The 25,918-nt window shown below is 38.9% G+C and overlaps 2 protein-coding genes across 2 annotated transcripts in view; both read left to right on the top strand.

The window, feature by feature from the left end:
• Positions 1-19,644, top strand: part of LOC117340710 — a 62,721-nt gene extending 43,077 nt beyond the window's left edge. The window contains exons 28-38 of the mRNA XM_033902473.1: positions 45-2,416; positions 3,009-9,158; positions 10,278-10,496; positions 12,452-12,526; positions 12,978-13,111; positions 13,638-13,795; positions 14,331-14,414; positions 14,831-14,960; positions 15,919-16,014; positions 16,276-16,343; positions 16,506-19,644. Coding sequence (XP_033758364.1) covers positions 45-2,416; positions 3,009-9,158; positions 10,278-10,496; positions 12,452-12,526; positions 12,978-13,111; positions 13,638-13,795; positions 14,331-14,414; positions 14,831-14,960; positions 15,919-16,014; positions 16,276-16,343; positions 16,506-16,611 — 9,592 coding nt within the window. The 3' untranslated portion in view covers positions 16,612-19,644. The remainder of the gene's footprint in view (positions 1-44; positions 2,417-3,008; positions 9,159-10,277; positions 10,497-12,451; positions 12,527-12,977; positions 13,112-13,637; positions 13,796-14,330; positions 14,415-14,830; positions 14,961-15,918; positions 16,015-16,275; positions 16,344-16,505) is intronic.
• Positions 19,645-21,685: 2,041 nt separating this feature from the next.
• On the top strand, positions 21,686-24,987 carry LOC117340711. Its single transcript, XM_033902474.1, has 6 exons — positions 21,686-22,079; positions 22,425-22,607; positions 22,848-23,069; positions 23,542-23,919; positions 24,265-24,447; positions 24,725-24,987. The coding sequence occupies exons 1-6, from the start codon at positions 21,686-21,688 to the stop codon at positions 24,985-24,987; spliced, it is 1,623 nt and encodes a 540-aa protein (XP_033758365.1).
• Positions 24,988-25,918: the final 931 nt, after the last annotated feature.

Raw genomic sequence — 25,918 nt, forward strand, 5'->3', positions numbered from 1 at the left:
TATTCTTGGAATTTGTTTAAAAACAAATTCATTTTCTGTTGTAGTTCCTCTCGAGTGTTCTGGAGTACTAGGGATGCACGTCGTCGCTGCGTCTACTCATGTCGGATCGTAGAGGTCAAACCCGATAGTCCCAAATCCATCAAGGTTGTTCTAAAGGATGTGACCATCATACATGATGAAAGCCACCCGGACTACGTGCCCTTGTCTACACTGGATATCCCGGGCGTGAATCTCTTTCCCGACACAGAATCGCTCAACAATAAAAATAACAACAGTTTCAAATCGGACATTATTGATCTATCTGGAGAGTCGTGTGAATTGGACGGTTGCCTAAGTTACCAGTCCTCGAGTGTTCAGGGTCAAGGTCTCAGTTCAAGTTATAACGGAAGTTCATCTACCGTGAACGATTCTCAGTCCGACAAGCTTAGTAGTTCTTGGCCCCTCGTGAAGAAGAAAAGTTCAAAAGTAGATTTGTCATTGCTGTCCCCAAAAACACTTAAACTCCTAAACATCAAGGACCCAGAGAAATATAAGAAAACTGCAGTGCCTGAGACGCCACCAGTGAAGCCAGTGACTCCTAGTGTTGTTAACGAGAACAACTTCAGTGGGTTCCTGACGAAGATTGCTGATCGTCTGAACCAAGCTGCTGCACGGAATATTGTCCGTAAAGATGGTGAAAAGACTCCTGCGTCTGGCGGGAGGCCTGGAAGGGCGAGATCAAATTCAGTCGAAAGGATGACATGTTCACGGTCGAGTTCTGTGGAAAGGTTAGCTCCGTCTCCTCTCTCACATGTACGGTCAAAATCTGTCGAACGATTTGCGACATCTCCCTTGCCTTGTTCAAGGTCAAGGTCAAATTCTACAGAGAGAGACTTCCTGGCAAGTTCTCCTGGGGTCCTGCCGGAGAATAACACTGAGCTCGGTAACGGTACAGAAACCAATCAGACAAAAGATTCCGACGGAAATGCCACATTTTCAACAGCCTCTGCAGAAGAGTCCATGGACCAATCAGGAATAACCCTGGACTCCAGCCTGGAACCGATCGCAGAGGAAGGGGATGCTAATGTTGAAAACATTCGGGAGACTGTGATTGTGCTACCAGAGGACTGTGGGGAACTCACGGAGGAAGAGGTATTGGCCATAGCACAGGCAGCCCTTGAGCAGGAAGAAGGGGAGGGAACTATGGAATTACAACAAGTAGAGGCAGCATGTGAAGAAAAAGTAGATACTTTGCAGGAAAATCAGGAAGATGAGAGTCAAGAAGAAAGCAATTTCGTGAAGCAAAGTGACACCAATGAGAATCACCAGATAATGGAGACAAATGATGGAGAAGAGATCTCTGAACATAAAGGGGAGATAACTACCGAAAATCCTGAGGAAGTAAGGGAGACAATTCAAAATCGGATAGGACAGATTATTGTATCAGATTCTGATGAAGCAAGGGAAACAACTTCAGAACAATCTGCTGAGGTAATAGACCAACAAGGGGAGATAAATCAAGATAGTTCCTGTGAGTTGAAGGAGACAACTTCAGATTCACAAGGGGAGGTAACCAAAGAACATTCTGCTGAGGAATTTGAAAAAAGTGAGGAAACTTGGTGTGATGATAAGCAATCTGAAGAAATACAAGGAACTTCTATAAACCATTCTAGTGTTGAAAGGGAGACAACTGTTGATGATCCAAGGAAAACATTAGTGGAGCGTTCTGGAGAGGTGAAGGAAAATGTTTCAGATCCTCAAGATGCCACTTTACAGAAAGACAAGGACTGTAAGTCTATGGACACTGAGGCACATGAACAAAATTCAGGAAGTAAAATTAATGATCAAGGGGAGGTAACCCAACTTGACTTGACAAGTGATTCATCAGATGAGTTAGAAGCTGATTTAAATGATGTTATACTTATAGACATTAAGAAAGGTCAAGAAGAGCCTCAGGAGTCCGGAAAATCTGGAAAATGGCAGGAGATTGGAAAATCGGAAAAAGGAAGGGAAGCTGTCGGATTGGGAAAAGTGCGGAAGCCGGTCAGGTCACATAAAGGACAAGAGACTGTCATATCAGGAAAAGATCATACACCAGATATACAATGGAGTGAGGATATGTATTTGTGCAGCAGTTCTGGATGCTTCGTACCAAATAATTCGTCTGAATCCATGTGCAATAAGGACTTGACAGAATCTGTTTCAGACAAAGACTTGATTGAATCAGAGTCTAGTGAGTGCTTGAGTGAACTTGCTCCCACCAAAAACATAAACAAATCAGTGTCAGACAAAGGCTTAATGGAAAATAAATCTGTATCAGACAAAAGCTTGATGGAATGTCTGCCAGCCAGTAGTTTAACAGATTCTGTGTTGGACGATGGCTCGACCAGGGTGCAGAAGTTGGGACTGACAGATCAACAGGATGAGATGCCTACAGGTAATTAATAGCTACAGATTCTTATAGCTTAGTGGATTGTACTCATTTCAGTGCGGGAAATAGCACTATTATATTGTTATACAAAATATACTAGATTTAATAATATTGTATTTGTTTTTTATCAACAATTCAGTCATTTCGGGCTTACTTGTTTTGATACATTATTAATATAATCAGCAGTAAAGGATATTTATCTTGAAGGATAAAAAATAACAGTGTTAGGAAAATTCTTAAATTATTTGATTAAATTCTAATTTGATAAATAAGATTGCTATAAATTCCTTAGGGCTATTCCAGTAAAATACCGAAGGATTTTAGAAAATAAATCCTTTTGAAGAAAATTTTAGTTCTTCTATTGGGTAGATACAGATTGTATAATAAGTGGCCTGTACATCTACATTGTAAGCTATCCATATAGTGTAATGATACTCTTGTGCTGTCAAAAAACTGTCTCATGATTTTCAGGGAAGATCAAAACATTCCTACAAAATTTGCTTGTGTCCATGTGATGAGAAATGTCTGAAATATGTTGAAATATAATTATGATGTCACAAGACTTTATTTCTGACACTGATATATTTTTTTTTGTCAGGTGAGGAGAATGAAAGCTTAAATGACCAAGACCAATTTACACAAGGTCAGAAACTCGCTGATAAGAGACCAGTAGACAAAACAGAAATGATTCTTGACAGTGGAAAAGATGATCACGCAGAAATTACCTCTAACTCAGGGGAAAGTGGAGAGACAATGTGGACCAATCAGGATGGAGCTTGCAATGTATCATCTACTTCGGCCAATCAGCAGACAGATCACAGACCATTGGAGGACAGAAACAAAATCAGAGGCAATTCAGTAAAAGAGAGTAACAGCATTGAAGGCAATGAAACTGCTGCCATCGATTTGACAGGCGATGACCTGGAAGACGATTTAGAAGAAGCGACAAAAAAATCCAGGACAAAGTCAGGTGAAGGCACCGTAGAACAAATGGACATTATGGATATCTCTTTGTCGGGCAGCTCCGATACTGCTGACGAGGATCGGGAAGATAGGCACAAAATTATCCGAAGAGAACCACTACATTTCTTACGTCCGATTGAAATGGAAGATCAGGAGCCTGTAAGGCAAAGAAAGAATCGTAAGAAATCCCCTATGTGGAAGTCGAAAGATAGTAAGAAGGATAAACCAGATGACATAGACAAGTCGAGGTCACACAAGGAGACTGATTCTCTGGATGGGGCCAGTTCATCAAGTTCCAAGGTCGCCAAAGAAACAACATCTGATACGAAATACGAGAATTCTGAACACGGAACAATAGAAAGTACGATTCACTTGAACATCGTAACAAAATCTGGTGAAGTAGAGAATTGTGCTGAAACTGAAATCAAAAAGGGAGATAACTCTCAATGTGACGAAAATCAGCCATTGGATGAGAAGGATCTTCCACAGCATGAGAAATCAGATGAGACTCACAGTGCAGAGATTGTGGAGCCGGTTTATAATGCTAAAAATGAGCTTATTGGGCATAGAGTTGTTGTTTCCGGCGACAGTAACGGTTCATCAGAAACATCGGATGCAGAGAAAAGGATCAGTCCAACGATAGACCTTTGGAACATGGTAGTCAGGGAGTTAGTCTCGGAAAATCCGGAGAAATTTCACCCCATCAAAACTGATGTTTCCCAGTCTGAGGAAGCAGCTAATAATGTTGATGATTTAGACCACAATGATAAAGAAGATGAGAATTTGTCTTCTGGTCAGAACATGTTGGCCGAAACCTGTGATCCTCATATTACCAAGGGAGATAACTCTGCCAAAGATCAAAGTGATGCGGACATATCTGAAGTTGATAGCATTCCACCATTGTTTGAAGTACCATCTGTCAAAACAACATGGGAGAATGTGAACGAAGAAGATCAGACCGCAGACAATCTGAAGGATAAAGTGTGTTCCACCACGGAGCAAACACCGGTGAGTAATACTCCGGATGTGTCGCCGGTCAACAAGACACCGGTCAAAGCCCATACTGAGGAGGAAAAGAGATTAGAGAAGGAAAAAACTGAGATTCTCAAAGGTCTAGGACTGGCTAGGACTCCAACTGGAAATGAGGAAACGTCCAGTCCGGAAACCAGTAGCAAGTCCTCACCACTGAAAAAATATCCTCTCCGTCACCGACGGTCAAACTCCGGGCATTCAGATGATAGTCCGGTCAAAGGTGAAATGGACTGGTGGAGTGAGCAAAAGCTACCGATTCATGTGGAAATAGCACAGAAGATCAAAGCAGAAAGTCTAGCTAAGAGTATTCCGGGGGCAAAAGGACCTTTTAAATGCCCTACATGTAAACGGCTCTATCGCACGCGGGAAAGTTTTAAAACTCATGTGAAATCCTGTGACTTCGAAGTCAGCACGAGTGATGAGGAAGAAGAGGAGGAGGAGGAGGAAAAAGTGGAGGAGGAAGCGAAGGATGGAAGGAGGAGGTATTCGGTACGGGAACACACCATGGAGGCTAGGAAAGCAATGGAGGGAGAAATGAGGGCAAGGGTAGTACTGCAGAACAGGGAGACGTCGCCCAGCAAGAAACGTGGGCGTCCAAAACGATCTCTTAATGAGGACCATAAGGACCTTTCAAATCATATTGGTAGCCAAGCAATGGACGATGGCACACCACCTGTTAAACGTGGTCGAGGCAGACCCAAGGCATCACCTGATGTCATGATGCCAGATTGTCAGGATAATGTGAAGAGACAGAAAAACAGGCAAAGTGTTGGAACCGGGGATATGAAGGATGGAACAAGCAACAGCCCAGAGACTTTCGGAAGTAAAGGGAAGAGGGGCCGACCCCCAAAACTAAAATCCCCTCTGTCTCTAAAAAGTCCTGTGAAAGAGAAAGGTCGGGCCACTTCTGCGGGAAAAGCTGACCATGAAGGTGTACGGAAAAGAGGACGACCACCTCTGAAAAGTCCAAAGACAGAACCTGAAGAGGGAGACAACAAGATGGCTGGAATTAAGAGATCACCACTTAAGAGTTTGACACCAACAAAAGCGGACATTGTCAGGAAGAGGGGACGTCCTTCATTAAAATTTTCTCCGAAGAAAGTGTTTGTCGAGGAGGATATTGTACCTAGAAAGAAAGAGAGGCTGTTCGGCGGAGGGTTAAAAAGTCCTCCACTTCGCAGTCCTGTCAGAGGTTTGGTTGGTTCGCCAAAGGGGAGAGGAAGGCCGCCAAAGACAAATTCCCCATCAGTTAAAATTGAATGTAAAGAAGAAAGGGTTATGGCAGCAAAAACCGAGCAACAGGAAGTTACTGTACATTGTGGAGAGGTTTCCCCGACCCGGAGGCGTGGACGACCTGCAAAGAAACCCAAATCTCCAGACAAGATCGAAAATGATCAAAATGCGGTAAAGGATCGACCCTCAATATTTGAAATATTTCCCCCAGTGGAAGGATCTGTTGGAAACGTTTTATCGCCAGAGGGGAAATCTACGGTAGAGGAAACATCACCAGTTGTAATAGACTCGGCCAAATCACCTGAGGTGAAGCGTAAGAGAGGCAGGCCCTTCAAATATAAACAAATACAGGGAAAAGAACCTTTGAAAAGAGACGAAAATAATCGACCACTGGAGGGGAGAAAATTAAGTCCAGATGTCAAAGGTCGCAAATCTGACTTGAAGGTCAAGGATGGTATGTATACGGAGAGTGGGAGGCCATCACGAAGAACAGCCTCGCTCGCGTTGCAGAAATTTGAAGACAACTTAGGCACAGATACTGATGATACCTTAGATAATGACGAGAACTGTGATCAAGATTGCAATTCTGCAACAGGAAGTGAAAAGGTCAAGGGGAATAACTCTAATGAAGCAGCAACTCAAAAGGATGACGAGACAGAGACGAATGATTGTGATTCAATAAATAATTCAAGGAAAAAGCTGCACTTTATTCCTTCTGGGAAGGAAACAATGGAAGATTGCAGTGAAGAGAAGGGAAGTAATGTTACAAGTCCAGACATCAGTAACGCATCATATAGACAGGGTGAAGTTAACAAAACCACAGCGAACCATGATCTCCCTAAGGAAGGCAGCAGTGCCTCTTCTGCTATTGTGATTGACAGTGAGAACGAGGAGGAACAAAAGACAGAGGAGGAGACATGTGAGCAAATCAGTAGCGATGGACAATCTTTATCTACCTGTAAGGATGGAAAGATGCCGGTCGTTTGTGAGCAAACCAGTAGCGATGGACAATCTTTATCTACCTGTAAGGACGGAAAGATGCCGGTCATTTGTGAACTTTTACCAGCCACAATCAATACAGAACCAAACAATGTCATCCAGGAAGTGTGTTCAGCTGAAAAAGAACAAAAGCATGAAGTAATGTCACAGTGGTCTACTGGCAGTGAATCTGTTGCATCTCAGCATCCAGAGTTTTCTAGTAAAAAGACCTGTATAACGATGGTAGGGGCCGGATTTACCAAATGCTCGCAGGAACCCTCCAGTCAGTCGACAGATAATTTTACATCTTTAGCGTCTAGTCACCAAGGCCGTGGAGGGAAATTGATGTTGGCGTCAGGTTCACAGATGGTGGAGAAAGACAAACAAAAGGATCCAGGACAGATTATTTCTACGAGGACGAGGAACACCAGCTCTGAGTCTAACGCCAAGACACAGACAGCAGGCAGCTCCAGTAATGCTGGAATCGGTGAGAATATGGTCCATCCGACGACACCCATGTCAATACGTGATCTCCTACAGCAGAAAATGGCTATCGCTCCGAAGGAGAAACCTGGTTACCAGGTTGTGACAATTCACAGGCCTAAGAGTGCGGACATGTTGAAGGAAGACATTCGGAGCATACTTCCAGTACTACCTGCTAATATACTAGAGCAGCTTCGGGACCCTAAACAGCGAATCGGCGCGGTCAAAATGATTCAGAACCTTATCAAGGTCAAATCGGCATCAACAAAAAGTGTTGAAGACATTACACCACTTTCGAAATTCACTGTACCACACAACCTGACCACACGAGAAGGTATACAGAGCTACATCCGATCACACATCGGTCAACGAAGCAAGGAGTCTGGGGTGGAGTTAACACAACAGCCTAACATCATTGTCACCAGTCAACACGTAACTCCAGAAGTTATTACTGGGCCGTCCTACGGCATGGTGTCCCCCAGTGATCCGCGTCTGCTTTCACCTGCAGCTATGGCCACAGGCTTTCAGGTGATGTCACCCACTAACAACAGTCTGGCTGGGACTATTGTCCAGGTGCCTGGCACCCTTCCTTATCAACTATCCCCACCACAACCAATCGCCCAGCTATCTCCACGAATACCGATAGCGACAAATTCTGCCAACCAGTTGTCTCAGCTCTCCCCCCAGGTACAGATGCATACTCCGTCCCCAAGGGCGTCCATTGCTCCACTTATGCAGCCCCAAGTGAATCCTCAGATACTTAGAGATATGTCTCGCATTCAGCAACTCCAAAACCTTCAGGCTTCACACTTACCTCCCTTTAACATTGCACCCAGTTCTGTGAGCGTATCCCAGCAGCCTCTACCACCATTTAACATTGCAGCTTCACCACAATCTGTCCTGGGCGTGACCTCAACTCCGACCGCAATAGGTCAAAGGGCAGTCTTTATGGGGCCTCCAATGGGAGCTTTCAACATTCCACAAGTGTCAGGCATGAGGCCACAGGAGGGGGTTTCAAGTTTGCCAGGTACGATGGTGATTCCTCAACAGGTATCGGTGGCCCCACAAATGTATACTACTCCTCAGATGGTCACTAACACTTATCAGCCTACAGATCACATCGTCACGGGAAATTCTTCAAGCTCACTGCCTTCAGTTCTAACGGGGGAGGAGACGGATAAAAAGAACCCCAACACCTTAGTCCGGATATTTGTGGATGGTAAACCAGTCGCTGTGACTACAGATCCATCTGTGCTCAATAATCATGACAAGCTGCTGTCGCGTCTCGGTTCTACGAACCTGCAAGCTGGAACATACAGCATCACTGTATCAACACATAAGATGTCGGTCAGCACCAACACACTGACCATGGCTGGTCAGTCTTCTTTGTCCTGTCCAGTACCACTAGCTCCTAAGAGTAGCGATGGGCGTGTGTTACATTCATTACTCAAAACTCCACCAGTTTCTAGTTACGGAGCAGCTGTGCTTCCGACGGTAACCACCTCCACCCAGGCGTCCAGTATTATGTCCACCGGTCAAGTGTCCACGATCAGCAACAGTGCCATCAAGAAGTTTTTGTCGAGGAAGGAGATGACATCTGTCACAGGCCTTCATTCTTACGTGAAGAATACGGACGGGAAGGTGCGTAAACCAATGATAAAACCGAACATTATCCACAAAAAACGGGTGACAGGAAGTTCCAGTCTCAGCAAGAAGGTGCTTGTTACCATGGAGAAAAATGGAATGATCCAGGGAGCCATAGCGAAGGCAGTGATGCGTAAACTCGTAAGGAACAGTAATGAAGTGTCGCCGAAAAAGAAAATTGTGTTCCGTGGCCTTACTGCAGGTGAAGGTGTCCAAACGACGACATCAGATTCCAAGAATATTCCGTCGGCGGCCGAAACAAATACAGGTAAACTTTCTGGAAGTGTTACAAAGTCACCGAGGATAAGGAAAGTTACTCCTGCTAACAAAATCAAAGTGAATAACATCAAAAAGGGAATACGGAGGCGGAAAACACCACTAAAGGCCAGGAACGTGGCTCTTCCTCATGTTACAGGTAAGTTTTGTATTAGTAGTCATGTATACGTCTGGTTTAAAATATTGGTCAGTTACCAGGTACTGACCGTAGGCTGATGGTTTTTCTCTGGGTACTCCGCCTTCAAAACCTGGCACGTCCTTAAATGACCCTGGCTGTTAATAGGACGTTAAACAAAACTAAACCAAAACCAAACGTCAGTTACCTCAGATTGAATCTTGCAAGCATCTATGGCAAATATACATGAAGGATTGTTTTAAATCTCTCTCGTACATCATTACCAACGCTAATACCGACAGCTACAATTAAGAAAGGCATTATTGGCTTTTATGTGAGTAAATCTTGTTGACAGATATGACCAGTGTTTGTTCATCAAGTGATGTGTCCGAGTTGAAATCACAAATTAACCAACTGTCAAATGAAGCCATCTGGGCACAGTTGTAGTGTAATACACAGACACACATGGTGACCGACTCCTCTCTCACTAAGCCCAAGGCAGTAACAGCTGATGGGGGTGTTTTGTCTACAAAATCAGGCCAGGGTAGAAATGTCCCAAGTTTTCTGGGGTTTTATGAGAAATGACTGCTCAAATCCCGGATAAATTTAACACAGATTTGGGATATGTACCGAATCAGGATTTAGGGGAAATTTTAATGATTTTCCGGGGCCTACCCACATAATCCAGGATGATTGACACCTATGTGGGTGTTAAATGCAAAATGTTTAGTCTTGTCGAGTGAATAATTCATGGATATTTGACATTTGTTTCCAACTGATTAGTCCCAGATCTCAAGAGTGATGGAGTAAATTTTTCACAGTGTGTTATGATCTCCCAGTCATTTGCCTTTTCATTGTCGGTAAATATCATCTCCGTTGTATAAAATGGATGATTCTAATATTTTCATTGTCAGTAAATATCATCTTCGTTGTGTAAAATAGAATATTCTAATATTTTCATTGTCAGTAAATATCATCTTCGTTGTGTAAAATGGATGATTCTAATATTTTCATTGTCACTAAATATCACCTTTGCCATATAAAGATGAAGGATTCTAATATCATTACTTAAGTATAAAGTTGAATTAGGTTTCTGTAATCCTACGATATTTACATCAGTGTATGATAATGTGTACATTACAGGGGTCATGAGCCACCCGATCCTACATGCCCAGAAAGAACTGCTAACCCTGCCGCAGCCCGCGGTGGAGGAGGAAGTGGTTGCCACGCCGTACTCCAGGGCCAACGACTCCCACGGACGGCTACCATCCCGTGATAGTGCTCGGAGTAAAAATGAACCGTACCTTGCGTTTGAGATCAGCAGTGACGATGGCTTTTCCTGTCATGCTGACAGTATGGACGGTGGGTTTATATAAATGATCTTTATTTACTTTTGAGCTGATTTCACTGATACTGTAAGCAAACTTATTTTCGTAGCAAATTATTTTCGCGTTTTCACCTCAAACGATCTTTTCACTGTGATTAGATTTCGTGATTTACATTTGTAAAAGGCCTACTGTACTTGTGATTGGAACTATTCAGCAGCAATTCATTTACGTGAATTTTGATCGTCCGTGAAAAATGTGAAATTAATTGCACACGAAAATAAGTTGGTTAACCCTTTGCCACATGCAGGTTATAACGCTTCAGCACTCTGTGCCAATAGTGCAAAAATACATTGTTGCAATGCAACATTATTGCGCTGACTGAAATATACATACACCATCTCAATGGCAGTTTTTGAGAAATTAAGCTTTGTTTTGATTAATTTTTCTAAACCTAATTTTGAAAGTGAAGTAGTTGTTTTAGACATTTTTAGTAAGTTACAATTATGTTCAGAATTTCTTAAATTTTAATTCTGTGTTATTTTCTTTATAAAACCAACAACACATAACCACGAAATCAGCTGTATACAAACAGAACAGACAAATTTCAAAATATTTTGACAATGTAATTTATAATTCATTGAATTCCTGTACATGAAATGATTCAACATTAACTCCCAAATGAAACAAACTGAATTTTCTAAGTTTTCACAAGAATATTTCAACAGTTCAGGCTTAAGCCTAGAATATTTTATATCCGATGTCGCGACGAAGGAATGTGTATCCGACCATTTTGGGTCAAATCTACCTTCGTTTTTCAAATGCCAGCGAGCGTAGTTATTAGTGTGTCGAGCTATGGTGGAAAACTGATTCTCATTGAAGAAAAGGTAGAAATAATCAATGGGACTTGCAGTATCAACATCAAAAGTTTCTGGAAGTACTTGCCCCGTTTCCCAAAAAAAAATCATTTACTGTGATCGGCGAAAAATCTCGGTCAACATTACCCAATGGCGGCAGTACAACTAGTCGCCGTTCGTCCTCATTTTCGGACTCGTTATTTGTTGACAGTTCATTTAGAACATCGTTAAGATCAATATCTGACTCAATGTATTCAGGTCCAAAGCCATCGAACTCTAAATTATCATCATCGTCGTCAAAAACGTCGCGCAAAATCGTAGCCACAGCCGCCATCACGCCTCGTTGTTGTCACACTTTTCTACACTCATGACTCACACTTTCTAGATTAATTTATTCAAAAAACTTTAGTATGAATGACGTGTACAAATCTGATTGGTCGATGCATTGATATCTTCTTAAAATAGTATCAGGGATTTCCAGATAGGTGTCGCTCTCAATCACGATTTTTCATGTCTAAGTTTACTGAACCGGCATGGCGTCGAGAGGCGCTTACATTGAGATAACGTAGAGGCGTCGAGAAGCGCTTACATGGAGATAATGCAAAGGCGTCAGGAAGCGCTTACATGTGGCAAGGGGTAAAGGCTTCAAGAGGCGCTTACATATGGCAAAGGGTTAAGAGTAATTTTTGTGACATAATATATATCTTGTGTGTATTTATAAAGGAGTATAAACACTTGTCGAAAGACACAGTAGACCACATATCTATTAGGTTATCAGTCTGATAAACCTGAGTCTAAACTTATGTTATCAAAGACATCTAATAATGCTAGCAGAGCTAGAACATAAGAGACTGATGGATGGCTAATTCATCATCCAAAATTATGTTGCCAACTTGGATGTCTTCTTGTACAGCGGTGATAAATTCCCGTAGTTCAGGTTTTTGTGACGCCATATTTTCATAGCATCATCATGACTTCACAAAGGAAAGAAAAAATAGAGTGAGAAAGGGAAACTGAGTCAGATTATTGCAGTTTAGATTTTATATAAGCTGTTTTATGTGATGTAATACAGAAAGTCCAGTTTGTATTAACATTACGGATTTGTATTGAATTATATAAATATACTTTTCCACAGAGGCGTGGAGACAGGTCGCAGAAAAGGTTCAAGATGCTCGAGTTGCCGCTCGTATGAAACAACTTTCCTTCCAGAGTAAGTCTTTCTGTAATATCTCATTATGTGGGTGACATTTTGGAATTGGTTCCTTTATATGAAGGGATAACTCTCAAGGTCACAGACATATGTACATATATTTCCAAAAGCGATAAAATATTTCAAAAATGTTGGGTTATATTACTGGGGGGGGGGGGGGGGGGGGGGGGGGGTAATTTTGCAATTTCGATACATAAACTACACGCTCGTGGGTAATTTGTGTAGTTCGGGAATATATGCAAATTGATAGTAAAATAATACGTTGGGGGGGATATTTTCACGATCAAAAGGACTCAACGTAATTTGTGTAAATTTCCCCTTTGCATAAATTTCCACTCTTACAGTTTTTGAATTTTTTTTTTGTTTGTAATAATTGATATTAAAGATATTGTCTGAATTACTGAACATTTAACGGATCAATACACGTCGACCTGTGGTGAATCTGTTGTAGGTATGAGTGGTGTAACCATGTTCGGCGTAAACCACAACTCCCTGCGTTACCTCATAGAGCAGCTGTATGGCATGCAGCACTTCCGTAACTACGAGACTCTCTACCATCACTACGATCTGTCGCCCGAGGAAGAGGTACGAGGCTCGCACACATCAGAATCAGTTAATCATTCCATAAGAAATTTTGATTCTCTTGTGTTAAGTCAAATCTTTTGCAAATATTAATTCCATGGATAATTAGTAGAAATCTTCAAATTTCCTGTCGATTGCAAACCGAGGTATTTTCATATATTGCCTAAGTGGCAAAATAAATGCGTTAAAAATCCTGTCTTCAACCTGTTTCAATGGTTTTCTGCTATAGTAAGACTTACAAAATGCTTCCATCTGGTCTTTTTAGCATGAATAAAAACTTTTTACATAATTGTTCTAAAAGAAGGAAAGTCTAATTTTGATGTATTTTAGGGTAAATTTAGTCATAATGAACGAAGAAGAGTAAATATAACCTAGATACATTTGCCCTGAATATATTAGGATTTTGTGAACTAGTATTGGAACTGGTATCTTCTATCGGGGAATGAAATTTTGATTTTCTAATTAAAGAAATTAAATAAAGTTGTGAAGGTGTAGAACATTACTATTGTTGCCATGACAACTGTTTCAGGAGCCCACAGAAAATCCAACAGGCTGCATCAGGACTGAGGGTTACCATGGACGCAAGCCATTCGACATGTTCAGCTTCCTCATGTCCACATACCGTCGCAAACCGGACCCTGTCCACGCTGGCAAGAGTGACGTGGAAATGAATCTTAAGTCCCAAAGGTCAGTAATAATGTCATCAGGTCAAAGGTCATTAATAAGGTCATCAGGTTAAAGGTCACTAATAGACATTAGGTTAAAGGTCAGTAATAAGATCATCAGGCTAAAGGTCATTGATAATTCATCAGGTTAAAGGTCACTAATAATGTCATCAGGTTAAAGGTCATTAATATTGTCTTCAGGTTAAAGGTTATTAATAATTCATCAGGTTAAAGCTCAGTAATATTGTCATCAGGTTAAAGGTCATTAATAATTCATCAGGTTAAAGGTCAGTAATATTGTCATCAGGTTAAAGGTCATTAATAATTCATCAGGTTAAATGTCACTAATAAGGTCATCAGGTTAAAGGTCATTAATAATTCATCAGGTTAAAGGTCAGTAATATTGTCATCAGGTTAAAGGTCACTAATAATGTCATCAGGTTAAAGGTCAGTAATATTTTCGTCAGGTTCCGCAATACTTTTGTTTTTCCTGCTTGTTGCTTCAGTGATGTCTGTTTCAAGGTCAATAGGTCAGACTCTAATGTTCTTTGTTACAGGCGAGCGACCAGCATGGACCTACCGATGGCGATGAGGTTCAGGAAATTGAAAGAACACTCGCGAGAAGCTGTCGGTGTATACAGGTAAATTCTTTAACCTTCTTGGTCAAGAAACTCAACTTCTTTTCCGCTTCAGAGAAGACTATTCCAGTAGAAATAAAGAAATTCTATGCACGGCAGGCAGATGAGAAAATCCTTTTATAAGAAGATACTATTAAATAATTATTTTTTGTGGTTTTTGTTGTACAAACTTTGAGTGTTGCTGTTGGGGCAATATTTTATTAGAATGACCTTGAGTTTAGGGACAGACTTTGTATTTGGTCGGCCCTGTGTAACAAACTTGAGATTACATCCATTAGGTGATAATGTATTGGGATAACCCTCAGAGACAGAGCTTGTGTGACAAACATCGAGTCATTTTGTTGGGTAGATATTTTACTCTACTAGCTCTGACTGCCTAAAGAAGGAAAGATTTTCTATTTGAAATGCTTATTTTGTAGATCACATATACATGGTCGGGGCCTATTCTGTAAGAGAAATATTGATGGCGGTGAAATGATCATCGAGTATGCAGGGGAGGTAATCCGATCCTCTCTCACAGACAAGAGGGAGAAGTATTACGAGAGCAAGGTAAATACTTACGAAATGTTCACGGTATAAAAGTTTCCACTGTACAGGAATAACCTGGTAAGCGTTAGTGGTTGAATAGCTTTGGCGATGACCAAATTAGGAAGAAACCACATAAAACATAGTAAAGCAAATGACGAAGAAAACAATTTTACAACTCTGCCTTGACCGGGCCTCAAATTCACGATCTACAGCACCTTATCACCTAGCTAGAAATACCTGCGGCTGCTACCACTATGCCCAGTCAACATCCTTTCAATGTCGTAGTGGTAGACAATTTCATAACCTCACATAATGATTATAGTAAAAATTTGTCAATTAGATGTTAAGTATGAACATATATTTGAAAATTGTACCTCATTTTCACTGCGTATACGGTAGTATGCCCGCAGTTGGCAATGAACATTTCCTATGGTTAGTGCGTTGGCTCTATAGGATATGTTCATTTCCAACTGCAGGGATTGACAGATTTAGTAGTGACGTGGTCGATTGGTCTATAGGAACTGTACGCTTCAGCCATTTGTTGTTAGCTTACGTCTTCGAGAAGTTGAATATTTATTCTATATATACTATTTTACAAGTCTTTGGTTTAGTTTTTGACAAAATACTCATTTGATATTAGCTTTTTATATAGAGATCATTGTGTAACAGGAGAAAACGCTAGAATTGCGTCGATCAGTCCTTTCAAAATATGCCATTTAGTTGACGTTCCGGTAATTAACATCACAAATAGATTTTGCTAATTTATTGGCAGTAAAGGTTACTAAGCTGAAGAAGGACGAAATATAAATATATAAAGATACTGAACATTTGTATCCAGTGTATTGAGTTAATAGGATTAATTATTTGTATAAAGTGTGAGTTGACACACTATGATTGATCAAGTCCGTCGACATTTCAAAAATCACGGCGTCTCCTTCAGGAGAGGATATAATGTATTCTGTGTGATTATCACTTGCAGGGCATTGGATGTTACATGTTCCGTATTGACGATGTAGATGTTGTGGATGCCACGATGCGTGGCAGTGCCGCTCGCTTTATCAACCACTCTTGTGAGGTAGGGCTTTTATAACCTTGTATTGTCATGATAATTTTGTTGCGTCTTAAGTCTTTAAAAAATTCGTAAAACTTCCTTTTTTTTTCTTTTTTTTTACAAAATGTTTTTATTTCCCAACTTGAAAGCAAAAAAAAGGGAAAGTGCAAAAAAGAAAAACCAAAAAAACATGAACAATTTTGGTAGAAATTAAATATTTCATCAGTATACATTCTGATATTTCATAAATAAATTGTGTATTTAACGATGACTTTTCTCCTACAGCCCAACTGTTACTCTAAGGTCATACAAGTGGACGGCAAGAAACACATTGTCATCTTTGCCAGTAGAGCGTAAGTATTAGTCATAATGACGGATAACAATTTGTCATATCCACAAGTCAGTATTATTGTGGTTCAAAATATTTTGATTTAATAGTTTGGGGAAAATGCTCACCAGACAGCAAAAATAAATTTGAGATTTTGTAAAATTGTGTTAAAATTTCATCATTTTAGGATTAAACGAGGCGAGGAATTGACGTATGACTACAAGTTCCCAATAGAGGAGGTTAAAATCCCATGTACCTGTGGACAAAAACGATGTCGCAAGTATCTGAACTGAGGATTCAATAGCGATGAAGATCCTATAAATCTGTGAACAAAGATGGTGGCCAAAGTGCCTCAAATGGAAACTTATTTTAACAAGTTATTCTTTAATGGAGTTGATAATCTCATTAACATGAAAATGATCTCGAAGGAGGCTTGATTCTACTGTCTGAAGTAGTTGATGTTCCTGAATTCTTCTTAATGAATCATAAATTCTATAAATACAAATGTGTCTTGCATCCGTTTTACCAACAAACCTAGTCGGATGTAATTATTTCTGGATAATACTTCTAGTCAAAATTGAAATGATCAACCTTGAACTTTGACCTGTCCAGAAGGAAGTGGGAGTTGAACTCGACCATGGCTGCCTGAGAGAAGGCGGAAACGTGTCTGTGATATTTTTATGTGTGTATTTGTGTTAACTCCCAGATCAGTAAGTTAAACAGAAAGTTTTACGATAAAAATTTAATAGGGGATGAAATTGAATGCACATGGTTCATTTTGAGATTTTTTTCTATTTATTTATATAAGGGTGTCTTATTGGTTTTGATGACATAGAACTTGTTGGCAAAAACATCTGAAGGTTTTACTCCCAACTAGTGTTTGTTAAATAAGTTATAAGCAAGGGAAAAGATCGACTTTGCTTGAATGCATCATATCTTCATTGCAGAAATCAGTTTTGACCAATTTCAATATTTTCACTCTCTTGGCAATGTTTTGAAATAAGTACTGTTGAAATGGCAATTCCATATCAATTTAAAATCTTGGTGTTGAATTTCTACTCTAAATCTACCGATGTCAGCGGTGTTTATTTTCCATGTACTACAGTGTAACAGTTAAAATATTTTCAATAAAGATAAATAAATAAATAAATAAGACATTCCAGAAATTAAATGTACAATTTTATTTATTTTTTTTTTTTTCATCAGAATTTTAAACACAAAATAAAAAACAGTATAAATTACAGTTATTAGTATTGATAATAATATTAAAAAGAATTATTTCAAGACGAGGACCCTGGGGAGGCATTGCAGATAAGTTGAATAAACGGTTAAGTTCCCGGTGATTATTGAATACAAGTATAATTCTTGAAAGATCAAGATATATACATGTATATGATATATGTATACTCATTGAAATTGATCGCATAGAACTGATAGGATAGAGACTGGTCCCTTTGTATGGAGTACAGGCAGCTATTTTGATTTGGGGGAGGGACGTCGTAGTTTGGCATGTCTGTAGTCGGTACCTATATCGGAGTATCATAAGCCAGGTTTTGACAGATGTAAGGCCAAATGAAAAATATGTTTGTTTCTTTTTATATTTTTCCAGTCATCCTAATCTATCTTGGTAATTAAAAATATAGAATTATTGTAACATAATATAAAGTTTATGTTTGGTGACAAAATTATAATTATCGTCTCTTGTCAAGGCTACACAATGGTAAATAAGAAGGGTATTATGTGGTTTGACAAGTATTTATTCATTTTCATTCCATCTGTCTTGTTTTTGTATTTTTGTTGGGTTTTTTTAATGGAAATTTGTGGTAAGTGGTATTATAAGACAAATATATTGATCACTTGACCTAATATTTAATTTTTATTTATTTTTTTGAGGAAAATCATTGTTAGCATAGAATTGACGATGAATAGTAGGATTACGTCGAGAAGTTTTGTTTATTTCGTTTCCAAATAACAAAATTTCAAGAAAATATTATTCTAGTGAGAATTTGTTTGATATAAAACAGACCTGTCAAACAGAATTTATTTCTTAATAGCCTGAGTTTCCTCTAGCCCTGACACCATGTCTGTTGTCGCGATCGGGGCCAGAGGAAACTCCGGCTAGTTTCCTAAGTGCTCAAAATATATATCCAATGGGAGGAATCCAGAAATAAAAGAAATTCTATACATGATGGCTGCTTGGAAAATGCAGCCTATAATATAGTATTGTTTGAATTAAATCACTTCTATAGGTGGCCCCTGTTTGACAAACCCCGAGTGCTCCCTCCCATTGGGTAAATATTTTACTGGAATAGCCTTAATGATACTGATATTGGTAGTGTGTTAAATTGACGGTGCTCTTTGCCCTAACAAGTGCTCTATACCTGTCGGAACTCAGTTTCTAAATATATATCCCTTGCTTGAGATTAAATTGAATAAAAAAACAAATATTTTCATCTTTGAATTATAATTGACTGATAATTAACTAATCATTTCCATTGTCGTATTTTGAAATTCCTGTGTTTTTATAAGATTTTTTCCAAGTGAATCTTTCTCATTACTGTAAATATGTTTGGGCTAGTCTGTTTTTTGTATAGTTTGTTTAGTCCATTATAGCCATGAGCAATGCAATAAATAAAATGTATATCGTGTTCCAAATGACGTTGACAGTGATATTTAGACAGAAGGAACGACAGCTATGCTGTACATTTCGTAACTTTCACTTTTGTTTATTTCATGTTTTTCATTTAAATTAATGACCGATCATAAAATCATGGTGAAATTAATTATTTACTATTTATAGACAGTGATAAATCTACAATTTAGTTTCACAAGTCATTTTTCAACTGTATTGCTAAAAACAATGAGTCTCGCAATGTTGACGAAGTATTTCCAGAAATTCTACGAGTACAGAACTTGGAACTTGTAGATTTATCACTGAATAAGTGACATTTTAATTAACTCAAGTCTTACGGAATACATACAGAATTGTCATTTGAGGGGGAAAATAATTGAAAAGTGAAATTTGAGTGATGAAGAGAAGGTCCTTGGTAATATGTCTGAATTCCATATACAATTGTGATAAATTTGTGTAGATTTAATTTGTTTTAACATGTCATTAAGATTATACTTTGACTTTAATTTTATCAATGTTTTGTACTGGTAGTCTAAGCTTGTAATTCTGCTATAATATTTTGTTGTTTGTATGTATATATGTATATACTGTATATAGCCAAGGGAGACAACTCAGTCTTGTGAGAAATTATATGGTGTGTTTTTCGCTATTATGCTATACATATTACTGTGAAATTAGACAAACTACCTTATGATTGAAGTGTTCTTGTTATGTATTAAAGGCAAATACACAGACTGACTGACAGACAGACAGACAGACAAACTAGATTCCTCAGTTTGGAAAGTGTGGTTTATGTAAAGATTTTGCTACGAAACCAAGGAATGTTAAAGAGGCATTCCTTCGTTTGGACATCAGAAACATGCACAATTTCTAATAATGAAATCTATGCCTGAATGATGTTTATAAGAATATTTGTGCCTACAAGTTATTAAATTAATGCTGAAATGTACAGGGAAAAGGCGTATCTTATACAAATACTGTATGTCTATGCGGTAATTAGTGATACTTCGGGTCAAATTTTCAGGAATTTATACTCGATTGGTTTATCTTGAGAGTAAAACTGCCGTATTAATGTAAATATTATAATTTTTACTTCTTGGAAAAAATACATACCGTATAGCGGGAAATTTTAGCGGGGCTTTGATTTGGCGATTTGGCGGGTCCGTATAAAGATAGCCAAAATTTAACCCGTCAAATTTTAACACCGCCAAATAAAAAGACGCGAAAATTTCAATTTACCCAATAGTTTCCGTTCCGGCCGCCATTTACCTTTGATAGCTCAAGAGAGTAACGACTGGTAGTAACGTTGGATGTTGCCTGGCAAAATGTCGATAGGTACATGCGAATAGCTAGTGAATAACTACTCACGATACATGTATAGCAACACAAGTATGATATATCGCATCATATTTAATTTTTGTGAAAACAAAGCCATCTACCCATACCATTCAATGAACTGATGTTAACACTTTACCTGTAGACTAATTGTTCAACTCACCTGTACATATACACATCATACAATAGATGACCATGGCGATATCTTACGGTTGATTAAATTCTCTTTGTCTGTTGCTTGTACATATACTCATATAAACACTAATTTGACAAATCTACATGTATGTGTTCGTCTGATTTTTTTGGTAATAGTTTCCGGTTTCGAGGCAGAGGATCGATAATACACAAAACACTTAATAAACATGGATAGGATGTATGGACATAACATAATTATCTATATACATTTTTTATGTATATCGGTAGGTAATATATATGCTCAACGCCAAATTAAAACCATAGATTTAAGGAAATCGCTAAATTTTAACACGCCAAAATTTAACTTTCAGTTTTCATGACCAAATCGCCAAATTTTATGACCGCTAAAATTTCCCGCTATACGGTATTTTCGAGTAAGTTTGATTTTGACGACCTAAACTTTACTCAAACGAAGGAATGCCCCTTTAATAGGTGACGTTTCGATGACTACTATAAGTACATACGTACCTGTATACCCTTTTAGGTGTAGAATCTGTTTAATGAAGGTGACAATGTACATAATAGTCTTCGAAACGTCGTACCGGGGGTAATACACATTCATTGATTGTGTAACGAAAATTCTTACATAAAACATAGTTTCCGTATTCAAATTACATATCACCTAAATTCTACCTTCTATTTACAACTGGGAAATGTTGAATACTATTTCACAAGTGTTTAAGAACTTAAAAAAACTTTTAAAGAGTTAGACTAAATCATGAGTAATCAGTTAATACTACCAGAAGTTGTAGTAGGAATATTAAGTAAGTTCATTATGTATATACGATTTACACGTAGGTGAAATCTTCAACTCCCCAAGTGTCTGTGAGTTTAGGTGTAAAATCTTCAACTCACCAAGTGTCTGTGAGTTTAGGTGTAAAATCTTCAACTCACCAAGTGTCTGTGAGTTTAGGTGTAAAATCCTCAACTCACCAAGTGTCTGAGTTTATGTGTAAAATCTTCAACTCACCAAGTGTCTGTGAGTTTAGGTGTGGAATCTTCAACTCACCAAGTGTCTGTGAGTTTAGGTGTAGAATCTTCATCTCACCAAATGTCTGTGAGTTTAGATGTGGAATCTTCAACTCACCAAATGTTTGTGAGTTTAGGTGTAAAATCTTCAACTCACCAAGTGTTTGTGAGTTTAGGTGTAAAATCTTCAACTCACCAAATGTCTGAGTTTAGGTGTAAAATCTTCAACTCACCAAATGTCTGTGAGTTTAGGTGTGGAATCTTCAACTCACCAAGTGTCTGTGAGTTTAGGTGTGGAATCTTCACCTCACCAAATGTCTGAGTTTAGGTGTAAAAACTTCAACTCACCAAATGTCTGTGAGTTTAGGTGTAAAATCTTCAACTCATCAAGTGTCTGTGAGTTTAGATGTGGAATCTTCAACTCACCAAGTGTCTGTGAGTTTAGGTGTAAAATCTTCAACTCACCAAGTGTCTGTGAGTTTAGGTGTGGAATCTTCAACTCACCAAGTGTCTGTGAGTTTAGGTGTAAAATCTTCAACTCACCAAATGTCTGTGAGTTTAGGTGTGGAATCTTCAACTCACCAAATGTCTGTGAGTTTAGGTGTAAAATCTTCAACTCACCAAGTGTCTGTGAGTTTAGGTGTAAAATCTTCAACTCACCAAATGTCTGAGTTTAGGTGTAAAATCTTCAACTCACCAAATGTCTGAGTTTAGGTGTAAAATCTTCAACTCACCAAGTGTCTGTGTTTAGGTGTGGAATCTTCAACTCACCAAGTGTCTGAGTTTAGGTGTGGAATCTTCAACTCACCAAGTGTCTGACTTTAGGTGTAAAATCTTCAACTCACCAATTGTCTGAGTTTAGGTGTGAAATCTTCAACTCACCAAGTGTCTGTGAGTTTAGGTGTAAAATCTTCAACTCACCAAATGTCTGAGTTTAGGTGAAAAATCTTCAACTCACCAAATGTCTGAGTTTAGGTGAAAAATCTTCAACTCACCAAGTGTCTGTGAGTTTAGGTGTAAAATCTTCATCTCACCAAGTGTCTGTGAGTTTAGGTGTGGAATCTTCATCTCACCAAATGTCTGTGAGTTTAGGTGTAAAATCTTCAACTCACCAAGTGTCTGAGTTTAGGTGTGGAATCTTCAACTCACCAAGTGTCTGTGAGTTTAGGTGTAAAATCTTCAACTCACCAAATGTCTGAGTTTAGGTGTAAAATCTTCAACTCACCAAATGTCTGTGAGTTTAGGTGTAAAATCTTCATCTCACCAAATGTCTGAGTTTAGGTGTGGAATCTTCAACTCACCAAATGTCTGTGAGTATAGGTGGAAAATCTTCAACTCACCAAATGTCTGTGAGTATAGGTGTAAAATCTTCATCTCACCAAATGTCTGTGAGTTTAGGTGTGGAATCTTCATCTCACCAATTGTCTGAGTTTAGGTGTAAAATCTTCAACTCCCCAAGTGTCTGTGAGTTTAGGTGTAACATCTTCAACTCACCAAATACCTGTGAGTTAAGATGTGGAATCTTCAACTCACCAAATGTCTGTGAGTTTAGGTGTGGAATCTTCAACTCACCAAGTGTCTGTGAGTTTAGGTGTAAAATCTTCAACTCACCAAGTGTCTGTGAGTTTAGGTGTAAAATCTTCAACTCACCAATTGTCTGAGTTTAGGTGTGGAATCTTCAATTCACCAAGTGTCTGTGAGTTTAGGTGTAAAATCTTCAACTCACCAAGTGTCTGTGAGTTTAGGTGTAAAATCTTCAACTCACCAAGTGTCTGTGAGTTTAGGTGTAAAATCCTCAACTCACCAAGTGTCTGAGTTTATGTGTAAAATCTTCAACTCACCAAGTGTCTGTGAGTTTAGGTGTGGAATCTTCAACTCACCAAGTGTCTGTGAGTTTAGGTGTAGAATCTTCATCTCACCAAATGTCTGTGAGTTTAGGTGTGGAATCTTCAACTCACCAAATGTCTGTGAGTTTAGGTGTAAAATCTTCAACTCACCAAATGTCTGTGAGTTTAGGTGTAAAATCTTCAACTCACCAAATGTCTGAGTTTAGGTGTAAAATCTTCAACTCACCAAATGTCTGTGAGTTTAGGTGTGGAATCTTCAACTCACCAAGTGTCTGTGAGTTTAGGTGTGGAATCTTCAACTCACCAAATGTCTGAGTTTAGGTGTAAAATCTTCAACTCACCAAATGTCTGTGAGTTTAGGTGTAAAATCTTCAACTCACCGAGTGTCTGTGAGTTTAGGTGTGGAATCTTCAACTCACCAAGTGTCTGTGAGTTTAGGTGTAAAATCTTCAACTCACCAAGTGTCTGTGAGTTTAGGTGTGGAATCTTCAACTCACCAAGTGTCTGTGAGTTTAGGTGTAAAATCTTCAACTCACCAAATGTCTGTGAGTTTAGGTGTGGAATCTTCAACTCACCAAATGTCTGTGAGTTTAGGTGTAAAATCTTCAACTCACCAAGTGTCTGTGAGTTTAGGTGTAAAATCTTCAACTCACCAAATGTCTGAGTTTAGGTGTAAAATCTTCAACTCACCAAATGTCTGAGTTTAGGTGTAAAATCTTCAACTCACCAAGTGTCTGTGTTTAGGTGTGGAATCTTCAACTCACCAAGTGTCTGAGTTTAGGTGTGGAATCTTCAACTCACCAAGTGTCTGACTTTAGGTGTAAAATCTTCAACTCACCAATTGTCTGAGTTTAGGTGTGGAATCTTCAACTCACCAAGTGTCTGTGAGTTTAGGTGTAAAATCTTCAACTCACCAAATGTCTGAGTTTAGGTGAAAAATCTTCAACTCACCAAATGTCTGAGTTTAGGTGAAAAATCTTCAACTCACCAAGTGTCTGTGAGTTTAGGTGTAAAATCTTCATCTCACCAAGTGTCTGTGAGTTTAGGTGTGGAATCTTCATCTCACCAAATGTCTGTGAGTTTAGGTGTAAAATCTTCAACTCACCAAGTGTCTGAGTTTAGGTGTGGAATCTTCAACTCACCAAGTGTCTGTGAGTTTAGGTGTAAAATCTTCAACTCACCAAATGTCTGAGTTTAGGTGTAAAATCTTCAACTCACCAAATGTCTGAGTTTAGGTGAAAAATCTTCAACTCACCAAGTGTCTGTGAGTTTAGGTGTAAAATCTTCATCTCACCAAATGTCTGAGTTTAGGTGTGGAATCTTCAACTCACCAAATGTCTGTGAGTATAGGTGGAAAATCTTCAACTCACCAAATGTCTGTGAGTATAGGTGTAAAATCTTCATCTCACCAAATGTCTGTGAGTTTAGGTGTGGAATCTTCATCTCACCAATTGTCTGAGTTTAGGTGTAAAATCTTCAACTCACCAAGTGTCTGTGAGTTTAGGTGTAACATCTTCAACTCACCAAATATCTGTGAGTTAAGATGTGGAATCTTCAACTCACCAAATGTCTGTGAGTTTAGGTGTGGAATCTTCAACTCACCAAGTGTCTGTGAGTTTAGGTGTAAAATCTTCAACTCACCAAGTGTCTGTGAGTTTAGGTGTAAAATCTTCAACTCACCAATTGTCTGAGTTTAGGTGTGGAATCTTCAATTCACCAAGTGTCTGTGAGTTTATGTGTGGAATCTTCATCTCACCAAGTGTCTGTGAGTTTAGTTGTGGAATCTTCAACTCACCAAATGTCTGTGAGTTTAGGTGTGGAATCTTCAACTCACCAAATGTCTGTGAGTTTAGGTGTGGACTCTTCAACTCACCAAGTGTCTGTGAGTTTAGGTGTAAAATCTTCAACTCACCAATTGTCTGAGTTTAGGTGTGGAATCTTCAATTCACCAAGTGTCTGTGAGTTTATGTGTGGAATCTTCATCTCACCAAGTGTCTGTGAGTTTAGTTGTGGAATCTTCAATTCACTAAGTGTCTGTGAGTTTAGGTGTAAAATCTTCAATTCACCAAATGTCTGTGAGTTTAGGTGTGGACTCTTCAACTCACCAAATGTCTGTGAGTTTAGGTGTAAAATCTTCAACTCACCAAGTGTCTGTGAGTTTAGGTGTAAAATCTTCAATTCACCAAATGTCTGTGAGTTTAGTTGTGGAATCTTCAACTCACCAAATGTCTGTGAGTTTAGTTGTGGAATATTCAACTCACCAAGTGTCTGTGAGTTTAGGTGTAAAATCTTCAACTCACCAAGTGTCTGTGAGTTTAGGTGTAAAATCTTCAACTCACCAAATGTCTGTGAGTTAAGATGTGGAATCTTCAACTCACCAAGTGTCTGTGAGTTTAGGTGTAAAATCTTCAACTCACCAAGTGTCTGTGAGTTTAGGTGTAAAATCTTCAACTCACCAAGTGTCTGTGAGTTTAGGTGTAAAATCTTCAACTCACCAAATGTCTGTGAGTTTAGGTGTAAAATCTTCACCTCACCAAGTGTCTGTGAGTTTAGGTGTGGAATCTTCAACTCACCAAGTGTCTGTGAGTTTAGGTGTAAAATCTTCAATTCACCAAATGTCTG

This window comes from Pecten maximus, chromosome 13, assembly GCF_902652985.1.
Source record: "Pecten maximus chromosome 13, xPecMax1.1, whole genome shotgun sequence".
NCBI lineage: Eukaryota > Metazoa > Mollusca > Bivalvia > Pectinida > Pectinidae > Pecten > Pecten maximus.